This window comes from Xiphophorus maculatus, chromosome 22, assembly GCF_002775205.1.
Source record: "Xiphophorus maculatus strain JP 163 A chromosome 22, X_maculatus-5.0-male, whole genome shotgun sequence".
In the NCBI taxonomy this organism is placed as follows: domain Eukaryota; kingdom Metazoa; phylum Chordata; class Actinopteri; order Cyprinodontiformes; family Poeciliidae; genus Xiphophorus; species Xiphophorus maculatus.
In genome coordinates this window covers 1201023-1215783 of record NC_036464.1, presented here as the reverse complement: position 1 = coordinate 1215783, position 14761 = coordinate 1201023, and the positions used below count along the sequence as shown (strand labels likewise).

The following is a 14761-nucleotide window of genomic DNA, read 5'->3' as shown; positions in this document are numbered from 1 at the left end:
TCATTTTGCACTATATATTGTTTTGTTGCTTGATAAAAATAATACAAAATCAGTTTAATTTACAAAAAAGTTTGAAATGTGCATTGTTCACGGTTTTTAAGTGAAGTCCAAATTACTTGCTGAAATGGACATTTCTAGGGACGCTTTGATGTGGAAATTTGAGTTGATCATATTGATATTGCATCGACTAATTTGCTTCTGTCAGTTAATCAACTCTCGATTCTGCACTGCATCACCATTACGTGACCAAAGCAAATATTTCAGTTGCATTGGACCAGTACTGATATTTTTTTAAAAGATCAATGGATATCAAAGTGGATACCGATAAATCGTGTATCGCCAGTCATTTAGCAAACTTTTTTCCAAAAGTATATCCAAGGCAAGAAATGCAACACAAATCTATTTTTCTTTTTTGCCCATATCTAAACTACCAGTTATGATCCTTTCACTCAAAGAATTGATTTATTCCTCTTTCATGTGGTCATGATTCTGACCTCTGAATGGCTCATGCAGCTCTTCTACGCATGCGGATCAAAGCCACGCTTTGTTGGATGCGATTCTGTTTCTTTGATCAGATTCAGTTTTGGGTTTTTTTTCTCCTCAAACAAACAGGAACTCAATTCTTTTTGTCACACGTTTTAATTTTAATGATAAACTGTACATGTTAAGTGGCATTCCACCGACGTGGCTGTCCAGTGTTGACGTTGTGGCAGGCAGCAGTCCTAATGGGGCAGTTCATGATGGACCAGCTTGTAGTGGGACCCACATTCAGGACACCGCTGGGGTTCTCCCTCATGGAGCCAGAACCACACGATAGCAGTGTTGTCTTCCTCACCTGCAACAAGAAAAATCACTCAAATTTAGCGTAGTTATGCAACTTGGAATAACTTTACATAGAAGTTTCTTACAGAGACAGCCAACCAGCCTCTTGTTTCCAATACTGGGGACGATGTGAGGGTCTGTCTTGGTGCCGGTGTACTGTTTGGGCTTCAGGATGCTGTAGGGATCCTGTGAAAATCAGAAAATAAGATCAAGCAAAATACACCACTGTTTACCAAAACAGCTCAGAGAGGAGCCTCAGAAAGTTGGAGGGAAGATGACGAAACAAAATGCAAAAATAAGAAAATTTAACTCCATAACTTTTTAAATCTTAAATTTATATGTTATTCAATAATTATTTAATAAAATGCTAGCTAAAAAATATTTTAATGTTATTTCTGATGCTATTTTTCTGATTGGCTGCCAATGAAATTCCATAAAAAGCAAAAAAATGAATTTTCTTTTGATAAGGAAAAAAAAGGAATAAATTATTATTAAAGTAATCGTTAATAAAAACATTCTAAACGTTGTTGTTGTGGTAAAGGGGCCCAGTCAAGAGGTTAATGCTTTTTGGTGAGCCATGGCAACATTTTGGGAACTTCTGTACCAGAAAATAATGGATCAGAAACTCACCTTTCCTTGTTTGAGGGCCTGCAGGGTGCGTCGCTCCAGTCCAGTCGCCTGCTCCTCATCTGTTGGGATTCCTGGGAAAAAACCGGTGCGTCAATAAGCTGTAATAGAGCATGTGGGTAAATAGTTTGGTGGCAATAAATGCGAACTTTGTCACTAGACACCAGGGAAGCTGGCTGCAATCCAGGGAAAGTTGCCAAGGAGGTGGGTCTATCAAAGGCCGCAACACAAAGTCCAAATGACCTTCATTACTGACCCAACTGTTGCCACGTTCATTTAAACACATGAAATACAACATAATGACATTTAAGTGGTTTAGGATCCAACACAGGGCAAAGAAAATGCGCAGTTTATTATTAGAAAACTGACAATGACGCAGTTTCTAGCACGGAACATTCACCCTGATCGAGTCCGAGTCACAGCTGAGTTTTCCCCGCAGTGGAGCGGAGTGACTCCCCGGCTATAAATACATTTTCTTACCCCCAGCAGAGGCCATGGCTCGCTGCAGCGGCCTCGCCGCGGTGCCTCCCCTCAGCTGGAGGACTCTCAGCGGGCAGGTGCGGAGAAGAAGGCGGGCCGCCATGCTGGTTCTGGTGCTGGTTCGGTTCCACTCAGGTAAAGACAATGACCTGACTTTGACACGGTTGAGAGCTGGACTAAAATGACCCCGATACGGCCGACCAATGGGAGCGAAAGTTATGTCTGCGGCAGCCAATGGGATTTTAGGGAGGGCGGTCCGATGAACAACGGCGTTAAAAAGATGCGAAAACTCAAAACTAACCACGAATAAAAAATATAGGTAGAAAAAATTAAAATGACGTTGAAAATTGTGATAATATACAACATAAATTGAAATATTCAAAGCATTTATTCCTTGTAATTAGTATCGAATGCACAGAAATGAACATATTTTTCAGAAGCCTTACATTTCTGTTTAAAATATCCTTTTCAAAAATGTATCTTGTATGTGAGTGATAAAAAAGTATTTTTCACTATAGTTAAATTTTTTAAGGCACCACTTTAAAATTTTCACTCTTCTTTAGGCAAAACATGTTAATTTCACACAATTTTTATATGTATCCACCCAAATAATAGTTGAAAATTTTTAATTAGGCATTTTGTTTCTTTAGATATTCTTGTATTTTGTACAGATTAAGAATGTTTTACTGTTTTTTCATGACCGTTGAGAGAAGAAAAAAAAATATATTTAATCCCAGTTAAACTGTTGCCCTTATAAAAAAGGACATAAAACCTGAAGGAGAATCAGGAAGAGAAAAGCAAAACAATGATAGTTGCTGTTTGCGTTGTTGTCCAGTTGGGGGCGCTGCGGAACCAAGAAGCTGCAGTGTTTTTAGTAGAAAACGTGACGTTGTTGTTGCCCCTCTAGACGCTTTACTGCCCAGGTTATAGTAGTTGGCGAGGCGGCGTAAGAAGATGAAAACATTACCGTAGTAAAAAGACTGAGTCTCGCTGTATTACTCAGGCTGCGCTACAGCGTCTATTCACAGGCGCGATCCCACTACTGAGCGGCACGGGGGCTTTGACCTGCTCCGTTCCCGACCTGGGCCGGTGCACCCCTCCTTAGGCGACCTGGTGGTCCCGGGCTCCCCCAGGAGCACCATATCGATACCGAACTTAGTGCGGACACCCGATCGGCATAGTCCGCTGCAGCTCAGAGCTCCTGAGCTCAAACGATCCGCCAGCCTCAGCCTCCCGGTAGCTTGGATTACAGGCGCGCGCCACCGCACCCGGCGATGCTCTCCGCCGCTTTTACCGGATTTATTGTTCATTGACAGAACCGGGTTGGGTTTAACCCTCCTGTTATGTTCGTTTCTAGGGTACAGCAAAAATGTTCGTGGGTCAATTTGACCCAGGGAGGGTTTAATCATGCAATAGTGTCAGAAACCAAAAAATTCCTCCAAAACATTTTTGTATCTGATTATTAACTCCAATACTAACCATTTCAATCAATATTTGTGCAATGATGTTTTATTATTTCTCAGAAATTAAGGATCAATAACAACAACCTGCTCATTTACTCATTTGGACATAAAAAAATGGAATTTACATTTTTAATGTCCACTGAAAAAAACCTAGACACAAAAAAACAATAATTTCCTTGAAGTTGACCTTTGGTAAATTATTTTATATTATACTTTTTTTTTTTTTTTTACCAAAGGGTGATCTTTATAATTGAACTTGAGACACACATACTGTTCTGGGTCAAATTGACCCGCTGATTAAAATCAAGATAAATGAGTCATGCAGAGAGTATTTATGTTTTTCTCCACTTCTGCTGAGTGTCACTCAGAGTGGGTGGAGTTTGTCCACAGGAACAGAAAAGATTCCCGTCAAAGGTTGTGTGAACACCTGCTTTCTCGCAGTTTCCTAGTGAAGTAAAGAGAATAGTGAGAAAGTGGGCTTGTGTGTGTGTGGTTGCGTGTGTGTGTGTGTGAGTGTGTGTGTGGTGAAATATGGTTCATAACTGCAAGGAAACATATAGAATTGGACATTTTAAAATCTTTTTTTGCACTTTAACCTGACTGCCGGGTCAAATTGACCCGAACAGTATCGATGTAAAAAGTAGACCTAGGGTTTGGTACAAATGTGTAAAATTAATAAATTTTCAACTTATGTCTAGAGTGCACCTATTAAGACAAATAGAAAACGTTTCATGCAAAAAAAATGCTTCTATGTTTTTTTTTTTTAATTTGTAAATTTTAAAACGGGTCAATTTGACCCGGAACATAACAGGAGGGTTAAATACCCAATGATCACAGTTCTGTGCACATAGCGAGGGCTGATGATAAACCAAACTGACAAAGTTTTTGTTCATTTAAATGTTGAATAATCAGAATGAAGATGAATTTCATATCAGTTTAATAAAATAAAATCAGGTCGATTATTTCTTGTGATGTGACGTCATAAGCAGGATCAAAGCTAAATCCGGTAAAAGCGGCGGAGAGCATCGCCGGGTGCGGTGGCGCGCGCCTGTAATCCAAGCTACCGGGAGGCTGAGGCTGGCGGATCGTTTGAGCTCAGGAGCTCTGAGCTGCAGCGGACTATGCCGATCGGGTGTCCGCACTAAGTTCGGTATCGATATGGTGCTCCTGGGGGAGCCCGGGACCACCAGGTCGCCTAAGGAGGGGTGCACCGGCCCAGGTCGGGAACGGAGCAGGTCAAAGCCCCCGTGCCGCTCAGTAGTGGGATCGCGCCTGTGAATAGACGCTGTAGCGCAGCCTGAGTAATACAGCGAGACTCAGTCTTTTTACTACGGTAATGTTTTCATCTTCTTACGCCGCCTCGCCAACTACTATAACCTGGGCAGTAAAGCGTCTAGAGGGGCAACAACAACGTCACGTTTTCTACTAAAACCACTGCAGCTTCTTGGTTCCGCAGCGCCCCCAACTGGACAACAATACAAACAGCAACTATCACTGTTTTGCTTTTCTCTTCCTGATTCTCCTTCAGGATTTATGTCCTTTCTTACGGGTAATAAGTAAAAGTTTAATTGGGATTAAAAATCATTTTTCTTATCAAAGCATATTTTATATTCATAGAATAGAAGAATATCTAAAGAAACAAAAGAATTATCAGAATCCGGGTCATCGGCCCAAGTCAAAGGTCATTTCAAATTAGCTGCTCGTTGAGAGTACCATCTCCAAGCTTTGTCGTGAAAAATTAAGTGGAAGGAAAAACTGTATTAGGGAAAAGGTAGACAACCCCAAGAATACAGAGAATTGTGAAGCAATGTTCCTCCAAGACTTTAAGGGAGTTTGACAAGGTGCAATATGTAATTAATATATGAGTTTTGTACTTTTCATTATTGAAATAAATGAAATCCCTAATATGCCAATTGTTGGTTCTTGTGTTGGAGCAGAACTTGAGCTTTTCTCCCACAGTCTCCTAACCAAAACTCATGTTATTTCTTCACCTGGATTCCTCTGAGTCTGTATCAAAAAATATATATTTTTTTAAAACACCTTATAAAAATATGAATGGTTCATTCAAACAAAAAATGTACAAATATTTAACATTTCTGCCCGATTATCTGAATGATCAAAATAAATCACAGATAAAAGAATAATCAAGAACTAGAGACAAATGTTTGATTTTATTCTAACACTGTTCATCATGAAGACAGATGTTCATGCAAGCTTTAAAACTAAACGTTACAGCAAGGGGAAAAAAAGAAACACAACCAGAATGTTAGCTTTTTCTTTCATTCTGCCAAACAAACAAACAGCTGGACAAAAGTTCATCTTTGGTAAAAATGAGAGGAATACCTTAAAAACAGAATTAAACTATGCTAAAAAAAATTTAAAGAAACTGACATCATGATTTTTAAAAGTTTACTTCAATGCAAAGTAATAAAGGTGCTTTTTAATGTTTTCCTTTTTATTCCTGCTAAAGGCACCCTTCTCTCTCAGACACTTCCTGCTCCCATCATATTCCATTTCTGGGATTTTCCCAGTCATTATGGACATTAAAAACACAGCAAGTACAAAAGGCAAATATCACCTGATTTCAGAGCCAGACACCCTAGAAAGAAACTAAAAGACTAAATAAATAAAATCCTGCCTTTATTTTATTGGTTTTCAAGGTGAATGAGCAACATTTAATGTTTCTTTGAGCTGCAGAATCTTTTTCTTTCCTTTGTGTCTGAGCTAAGTGAATGTGTAGTTTACTGGTATTTTATTTCTCTAAACTATTGCTCTACAATGCCTTTCCCACAGTCCAATAAATCTCCATAACAACCTTCATTTTTTCCACATTCTTCTGGGGCAGCCATTTTGTTCTAACGACCTCATTTGCAACGTCAACTACTTTCTCCTTCCTTTATGTCCTTCATTTTATTTTTTACAATTTTTGCAAAATTCCAGACATTAAAATTAGTTAAACTACAAGCTCAGTGGAAAATTAAAAGTTATAAAAGTCATGACAAATGCCCTTTACAGAAACAGTTTCTCTTTGTATCTGAAGAAAACAGGACATCTTTGACCAACACTAACCCAAGGAAAATGAGATAAAACATGCTAAATTACTCATTTTGTAGCTGAAATTAAATTTAACAAAAAACCCACAAACATCACAGACATTTAGCTAAAATAAAAATGCTGACATCAGCTAACCCAATTTCAGAGGGTCATTAAATGTTTTAAATAATAATTGACATTCTCCACTACCTGCTCTATTTCACGCCCAAATGCTTGAAAACTAAACCAACACGTTGCTTTCACGATAACGCGTCATCTAACTGCACAATAAACATAAAAACACAAAACAAAAAAACTGTTTCTGTCTGGAGCTGAATGCTACATGCTTTTCTACAAACATGCTCTCTTTAAAAACAAAACAAAACAAAAAAAATCAGAAAATATTTTTGTTTACAACACTTTAATACTAGACTCTTGTCTTTCATGTTGTGTTCCTCTCCTTTTTTAATCCACTTAAAAGGCTGGAATACAAAAGATCTTTTAGGGCTGCAGACATGGATCTTGATACTGTTGAAATGGATGGCAAGAATGCTCATTTGAGAAAAATAACACAAAAAGGCAGTCATTCATCATTTTCATGTCCAGATATCACCTCAGATGCACGGCACCAAGCTAGCATCGCTCTAATATTGTAAACTCCCAGGATTTGTGAGGTCACAGCCTCACGAGTAGCTAAAATCTGCGAATACCTGAGAGCCCACCTAAAAACGCTCAAAGTTTCAAACTCAAACAACTTTTAACAGTTTTCTGGACTGAACATAGCTTTGAATTAAATAACAAAAACAAAACCCCCCAAAAAATTAACAAAATAAAGTTAAACCAATTTTGGCTTCTTCATTGTCCGCTCAAAAAAATGCTCATTTTTATAGATCAAACCCCAAATATATCTTGAAATACGTTCATTAGCACAGTGAAACTGTGTTAGCACTAGCTAACATCTACAATGTTCCTTATCTGGAGGTACAGCCAATCAGGGCTAAGGAAAGTAAATGGTGACCCGGGATTGGCTGCCTTCAAGTAGAATTGCATCTAGGTATTCCAACTTCCCAATCTGCAGGAATCTGGGTGAGCAACATGATTTTCTATGAGGACCAGTAGGTGTTGGTCTCAGAAATGGTATCTCAGGAAAATTTCAACATTATTTCTATATTAAAAACCATCATTGGTGCCACTCATGAAAGAACCGCCACAGTAAGAAACTTAAAAATGAGAAAACATAATGTTTCTAGTCTGTTTTTTCCTCCCAGCTGCTCCTCAACATAAATATGTAGTGTCTTATCACTCATGTTGTTCATAATGCTACACTTCAAGAAGATCTTAAACCATAATTATGAGTAGAACCGGTCTTTTGCATGGTAAAAAGAGACAACTAGAATGACATCACATAATCTGGTCATTATGTTGTGGGCATTGGTCATGTGTAGCAACAGAGCAGGCGGCTTCTAGAACAAGTATGAGCCAATAACAAAGCCACGTTTAGCGTCTGTTTCAGGGAGAGTGGCTGGAAATCTAAGGCACGGTAAGACTCATCTGGAGCACCTCAACTTCCTTCACACATCCATCCATCCATCCATCCATCCAACGATGGAGGAAAAAAGGGTCAGAAACCCTCACAGTGTTTGGTACACTGCAAAAACAAAATCTTACCAACTAGACCATTTTGGTCTAATTTCTAGTGCAGATATCATGGAATACTTTAAATAAGACAAAACTAACTTAAAAGTAACTTTTCAGCAAGCTATATTTGCTTCCTTCATATTGATGGAAACAAATGGTTCCACTGGCAGATTATTTCACTTATAGCAAGAAACTTTTCTTGTGTCATTAGTGAAATAATCTGCCAGTAGAACGTTTTCATCAATATGAAGGGTTTACTGACTCAAAACAAGTTCCTAGATCTTGCTGAAACGTTATTTCTAAGTTTTTGTCTTATTTCAAGTTTACTAAGATATTTGGACTAGAAATTAGACCAAAAGTCCTTGGTAAGATTTTGTGTTTTTGCAGTGTGACCATCTCCCACCGTCTTCTTCATCACTTAACTGACTGTAGAAGCCATGTGTTTCCACATGTGCTTCTCCTGCTGGGTGAGGTTTGGACGGAGGGCCCCTAGAGGCGGGTGAAAGGGCCCACGTGCAGAGGGCCCCTCAGCTTCGGAGAGGAGCAGGAGTTGGAGGTGAAGAGAGAAGACGGGGAGGAGGAGTAAGGCGAAGACGAAGCGGACGACGAGTCGCTGTTGAGCGTGAAGACGCTGGAGATTGCCACGTCAATGATGCCTTGACATAATTCTGGGTAGAGTTTCCTGAACCAGATAGGTGGAAAACCATTAAAATATGATCTGAAACACAAATAAAACTGTGATTTGTGAAGAGCGTTACTGACTGAGCGCAGGCTGGAGCGCCGTTGATCTCGATGAGCCACACTTTGAAGTTTTCGTCGACCATGAAGTCAAAGCCAAACAGCTGGAAGCTCTGGTAGGACAGGTGCTTGGTGCTGATGGCCGCCTCGATGCACGACAGGCAGCTCCTGAAACGACACCAAAGTCTTCTCAGCGTCCAGTAATAACCACATTAAGGCATGCTATCCATTTTCTGTTGGACAGACAAACCCTGGCTCTCTGAGTTCACTACTTACCTCAAGCTAGCAGGATGTGTAAAGTTTTAAACTTTAAAATACAAGGTATTATATCCTATCAAGCATGTGCTTCCAACTGCAGGTTTTATTCAGCAAGCATTAGTTATTGTTCAGTTGTTTAGATAAAGGACTGATGTTGGTGCCTCAATTTTTTTCTACATTCTCTTCAAACTAACTAGTCCTAATAACCAACCACCTGTAAACATTAAATTGTTAATGATTTATTGTTTTTTTTCCAGTGAGATGCACTGAAATAGTATTTTTAAAAGGTGGTTCAGTGTAACATCCATCAAAACAGGAAGGTCCTGGGCAGAATCAGAACTTCTGCAGGAATCAGGTCGTTGTTTTAGACAGGAAACACATTGGGATTAGCTGGATGATGTCGGAATTTCCCTCCTGAATGGGAGTCAGAAAGATTCAGAGTGCATTCACACCAGCCCTGCTTAGTTCGCTTTAATCAGATTCCAGTTTGTTTGTCTAGAACGGTTCGGTTCATTTGGGGAGGTGTGAATGCGACATCCACCAAAAAAGCAAACTCTTGTTTGCCTGCAAACCTCGGTCTCAGTTCAGTTGAAGTGAACTCTGGCGGATAAGAGACAGTTCCAAAAACAGGAAGCGGACTAAAGCACAGGACACTTTGGATAAATACAACCAGAACAAACACGCTGGTAGAGCACTAGTGGAAGAAATGACTCAGTATTTTACCAAAAACAAAAGAGAAATCCTACAACTGCTAACTTCTGACGCTACTCCACTTTGTTTTCATTTTGTGAATAAGAAAGTCTTCTTCAGAGGTATTTGTATTGTTTCCTTCACTGGTTCTTGGTGCAGCGCCACCACAGGCAGAGAGGAGAACAGGTTTTTCAAAAGGTTTAGCTTGTTTAACACAGTACAGTCAGAAATAGAACCACACCAGCTGAAAATGTAACAAATGTTGCAACTTTGGTCCCAATCAGACTGAAACTACTCTCAGGTTTCCTAATATTTCATCCTAAACTAACTTCCCTCCACATCTGCTCCACAGTTTCCAGCAAACCGAACTGAAACAGGCATCAACTCACTTGATGACGTGTTTGATCTGAGGTAATATGGTCGTCTCCAGGGTGACGCTGTGAGTGTTGAGCAGGTACAGCTTGAACTCGTCAAAGAACATCTCGTTGCCCTCCTCATAGCGGCCGTAGTTCTGCGAGTGCTCCTTCTGGATGCAGTGATTGGTCAGGTGGCTGGTCATGTCCTGCAGGTCTGCACTGTTGTAGGGCTCAGACGAGGTCCGCAGCACGCCCTCCCGGTACAGGTAGATGTTATACTGATGGTCCACCAGAACCCAGCTCCTGTCAATGACAGAGCAGGTGAGAGTCAGGCATCTGAGGCAGATTCTCCAGAGGCGCAGCATGGCTGAAACACCTGCCTGATGTCAAACTTCCGATGGCCCGGCTCCAGCAGTAGGGGTTTCTCCAGGTACTTCTGGATAACATGAACCTGTCCCTGATTGTCAATATAGTCCAGCAGCTGATTGGCATCATGCGAGATCAGAATACCAGCACCTGGTGCAACAGGAAGGTTAGCTTAGATTTCTATCAGCAAATCATGAGGTCAAAGTTTAGGTTCTATCAGCTCAATGGTGGCTATAAATGCTAAAGATCCACTAAAATTGGATGGGTGGATAGATGGATGGATAAAAAGATGAAAGATTGAATGAAAAGATAAATAGATAGATGAAAGGATGGATGGATAAAAACACAAACATCTCTTTTAGCATCAACTCAAAAGCCGTTCATAAAAATAAACCAGCAGCTGAGTCAGAAACCAGTCTGTACCTTTAGCTCCAGCAGAAGACTTGGCGATCCACACGGTTCCTTCTCCGCTCTCCTTCTTAGCATGGTAGGACGCCAGGAAGACTTCCCGCTCGTCTGTCTTCGGGTTGCTCTTCAGGTGGCTGATGCCGTTGGTAGCCGGGGCAACGGGAGTGTTGAGGTTGGTGGGGTAGATGATGTAGGACTCTGGGAACCAGTTGCTGGAGTCTGACAGCTCTGGGCTGGTCTTTATTAGCCTAATGGCCCAGAAGGAGAGTGGTCAGCTGATTTTATTCCCTCTGGCTGATCAGCTTTCAGACGAGACAACAGAAACAAATGGGTCTGAGAGGAAGACAGAGACTCACTTGACCAGCGACGCCTTCCTGCACAGCTTGTCTGCTCCTCTGTAGTAATTCACCAGCTGCACCAGTCCTGGTTCATGGCCTGAAACGTCAACATGAGGACATTTCAACGTGTTCCAGTGACACTCGAGTCATTCTGAAGTTGAAGTCATAAACAGGAAGATGTTTAACAGAAACCTTAAAATCCAATATGGCTGCCCTGTGTTTAAAATCAACAGCTTGTTTTCACTCCACACAAGCTGTTTCCGACCAACTGTCACGTGAATTATAATCAAACTCTTGAAATGTTATAAAAAAGTAAAATGCAAATTAGGGATGTTTTTTTTTAATCATATGTTGATGTTACGTAATGTTATAATAAACAGGAAGGGTCCTGGACCAACCATTTCAGAAGCTGGAGGTTTGGACTTGTACTGAAATTTTTCTGAGTTTTGTGCCTCTGGTAAGGCACAAAGGTTCTAGAGGATGGGAGCTTTAGCTACATCAGAACTTATTCAGCAAATGTGTTTCGATCTCCCCATTAGCACATTGACTCTTTTCCGGAAAAGCCAAAAACTACCGCAAGCAAGCAAAAGGGTTTCTGTGAAACTGAGGAAATTATTTTGATTTGCAGTTTCTATCAACTGTTTCTAACACAATACTTCAAAATACACATTAAAATGTATATGGAAACACAACCACTGTTTGTTTCGGTTTTAAAAGTAAAACTCATAATATTTAGTTTATTACACACAGAAAAATAAATAAACTTAAGCAATCTGATTCATGTTTTTCCACTCTTCCTCCAGTAATCTGGGAATTTTTATTTCCAAATCTCCAATCAAATATAAATGTAAAACTTCCTTGTTTGTTGCTGACATCATCTCTGGTTCATATGTGACAGTCTGTGAGGGATTTCTCTTGAAGCTCCAGCAAGCCGTGCTTTTTTCCTTCCACTCAACTTTCCATTGACTCAGTAACTGTCTCCTGGAACTGTCAAGTTATCATTCTTCCAAATTACTGTAAAGGGCATTACATTTCTGAATTTTAAATAATACATTGGTAATAATTTGTGGGAAACTGACACAAACTTTAATTGTCATAATTAACATTAATAAATGCTTGAAATCAATCATTCTGTGTTTAATGAATCTAATTGCGTTACACCATTTGAATTTGAGAACTTTTGGGTTAAACTGCAGAACAAAACTGGGTTTTTTTTTCTACACAATGAAGACATGAATAAGTCCCAGCAGCCTGATACTGAATGGGTTGACACCAAATATAGCACATCACTCACCAAGGCGTCCAAATGGCAGCCGGTTCCGCTCACCGAGCATGAGGTTGAATCTGGGATTGTCTCTTTTCAGCCTCTTCCAGTGTCCGGTGGACAGCAGGATTTTAGACACTTCTGCATAAATAGTGCTGTTATCATCGCGGCTAACAAAGGTGTACATGGGAGAGCTCATCATTCCACGCTGACCACAAACACGTCAAGTAGGCTACAAAGTCTGGCTTGGTGTGTGCCGGTTAGCCGTGGGTAGAGGCTGGATCTGCAGCAGACAGCCTGGTGGGGATTATCACCTCTGCCCGAGCCATGATGGTGCTGATGAGTCGGTCATATTAAGTCCACACTTTTAACTGGGCTCAAACTGGTTTCCAATTGGATGAATCCAGCAGCTAGAGGCTAACACATGTTGGCATGAGATATGAAGGGTAGTTACTGCATGTCGCTGAGCTGATACGGTCCAGTTCCTCTTCCCAGACAAGGGTGTGTCTGTCTGACTGGCTCAGTGCTGCTCCGGTTCCTGGGGCTGATCCCGTCCGGATTCATTCACATCCTGTCTCCACTTTAGCTAAGCAGCTAACGGTCTCCCACCGCTTCAGATGCTAACAGTAAACTCTTCCTCTGCGCGTCGCCAAAAAGCTGCAAAAGTAAATATGAACCTCTCAAAATACAAACTGGCTACTAACTTTACGCTTCCATTTCAACAATACACAACATCCCCCGCTACAGCGCTTTATTCTTTGGAATCTCAGGCATCCGCTATCAACACTATAAGCAGAGCACTCTAACTCTTCTGGGTAATGTAGTTTCAGACATCAGGAACACCCAGCGTAGTTTACAGCAAACGATTTTAATGTAGCATAAAATAAACTGTGGATGAATTTTAAAAATATCTATGAAGAAATAAAACATTTAGTAAATTCAGTCACAGTAAAGGTCGCGGCATATATCCTTTTCACAAAACGTACTACATTTCCCAGAATACAACGCACTTAAGCGCTAAACTAACACAGGTGTTATGCCGAGAATTGCATGCCCTGTCTCGGGAACGCGCATCGCACAGTGATGAGAAAACTGACTAAACGGAGCAACTCTTGACAATATTTGCACGCATTTATTTTCCCTAAATATTATCCTTTTGATATAAAACTCATACCAGCAGTTAGGAGAAAAAGTTAAGAGATTTCTGTCTTTACTGAAAAATCCTTATTTAAAATATAAAAAATATTTGTATTTCATTTTAGGTCTTTTTTATATTTTATAGGTAATTTTCAAAAGTCGTACTTTTCTTCAATAGTTTCCAGGTCATGTGACTCATTGACGCGTAATGTACTAGTCTGGATAGATAGTCATTTTGATGAGTGTGCCTTAGTAGTTTTAGGTCTTTTCATATTTTTAGCAATTTCTTTTACTATTGTTAAACTTTTATACGCTTTTCTGAACATTTAATAAATAATGATAGAAAAATTATAATATTTAAGGGATGTAACAATGTTATTTGGAAAAGGTAAGAGAAAAATAGAAAAGCAGTCTCAATCATTCATTCATATTGTATATTCTGTAACCCTCATTAAACTAATTGAAGTGCGCAGATTTCAATAAAATACAATGCAACAGTTTAAACGAAGTATGTGTAAAAATAACTAAAGATCTTACATCAGGTAATGTGCTAATATTTTTTCTGGGTTTTTAATTTTTGGTTAGGTATTATGTTTAGGTGTTCATTTCGTATCTAATGCCTTTCAAAGGAGCGTTGTGCCACTAATGATTCACAGTAAAGCAACAGCTTGACTAAAAAGGAAAACACTGCACAGCTTCTGATGGGCTCACCAACGTTGCCACTCACAACATGGCGGCGAGTCATCTGTGGTTATCACGTTAAGACCACAAGATGGCGACGTAAACCTTTGTTATTCACAACGTGAAAGGATATTACAAAGTTTTAAAAGAAATAGTATGTTCTCTATGTAGAAGACAATTCTTTATACTAAACAATAAACATAATTTAGAGGATATTTGTTGAACTGTATCTGAACGACAAAGTGTAACAAGTTTTGGGTCTCGTTCCATTCTCGTTGGGAAAACTTTTTAAAATGAGTTACCTCTACTTTTCTTTCAAACAAAAAAATGTTTTTCGGTTGTTTAAACAGAGAACGTATTATATTTTCATCTGATTTTCCTAGAATCATTAAAAAGTAACGATGAAAGTTCTCATTGTAGGACTCCTTAGAGAGACGAGACAGGAAGTGGCGTCACGGAAGA

The 14761-nt window shown here is 39.8% G+C and overlaps 2 protein-coding genes across 2 annotated transcripts; both read right to left on the bottom strand.

The window, feature by feature from the left end:
- Positions 1-620: 620 nt before the first annotated feature.
- LOC102227912 (cytochrome c oxidase subunit 5B, mitochondrial-like) lies at positions 621-2111 on the bottom strand. Its single transcript, XM_005795199.2, has 4 exons — positions 1930-2111; positions 1453-1523; positions 909-1008; positions 621-835 (listed from the first exon to the last, which is right to left on the bottom strand). Exons 1-4 carry the CDS (start codon positions 2030-2032, stop codon positions 723-725), a joined length of 387 nt encoding a protein of 128 aa, XP_005795256.1. The 5' UTR covers positions 2033-2111; the 3' UTR covers positions 621-722.
- Positions 2112-5544: 3433 nt separating this feature from the next.
- Positions 5545-13271, bottom strand: ttl (tubulin tyrosine ligase). Its single transcript, XM_005795198.3, has 7 exons — positions 12512-13271; positions 11236-11314; positions 10895-11127; positions 10486-10621; positions 10139-10408; positions 8826-8969; positions 5545-8745 (listed from the first exon to the last, which is right to left on the bottom strand). Exons 1-7 carry the CDS (start codon positions 12681-12683, stop codon positions 8553-8555), a joined length of 1227 nt encoding a protein of 408 aa, XP_005795255.2. The 5' UTR covers positions 12684-13271; the 3' UTR covers positions 5545-8552.
- Between the last annotated feature and the right edge of the window lie 1490 nt (positions 13272-14761).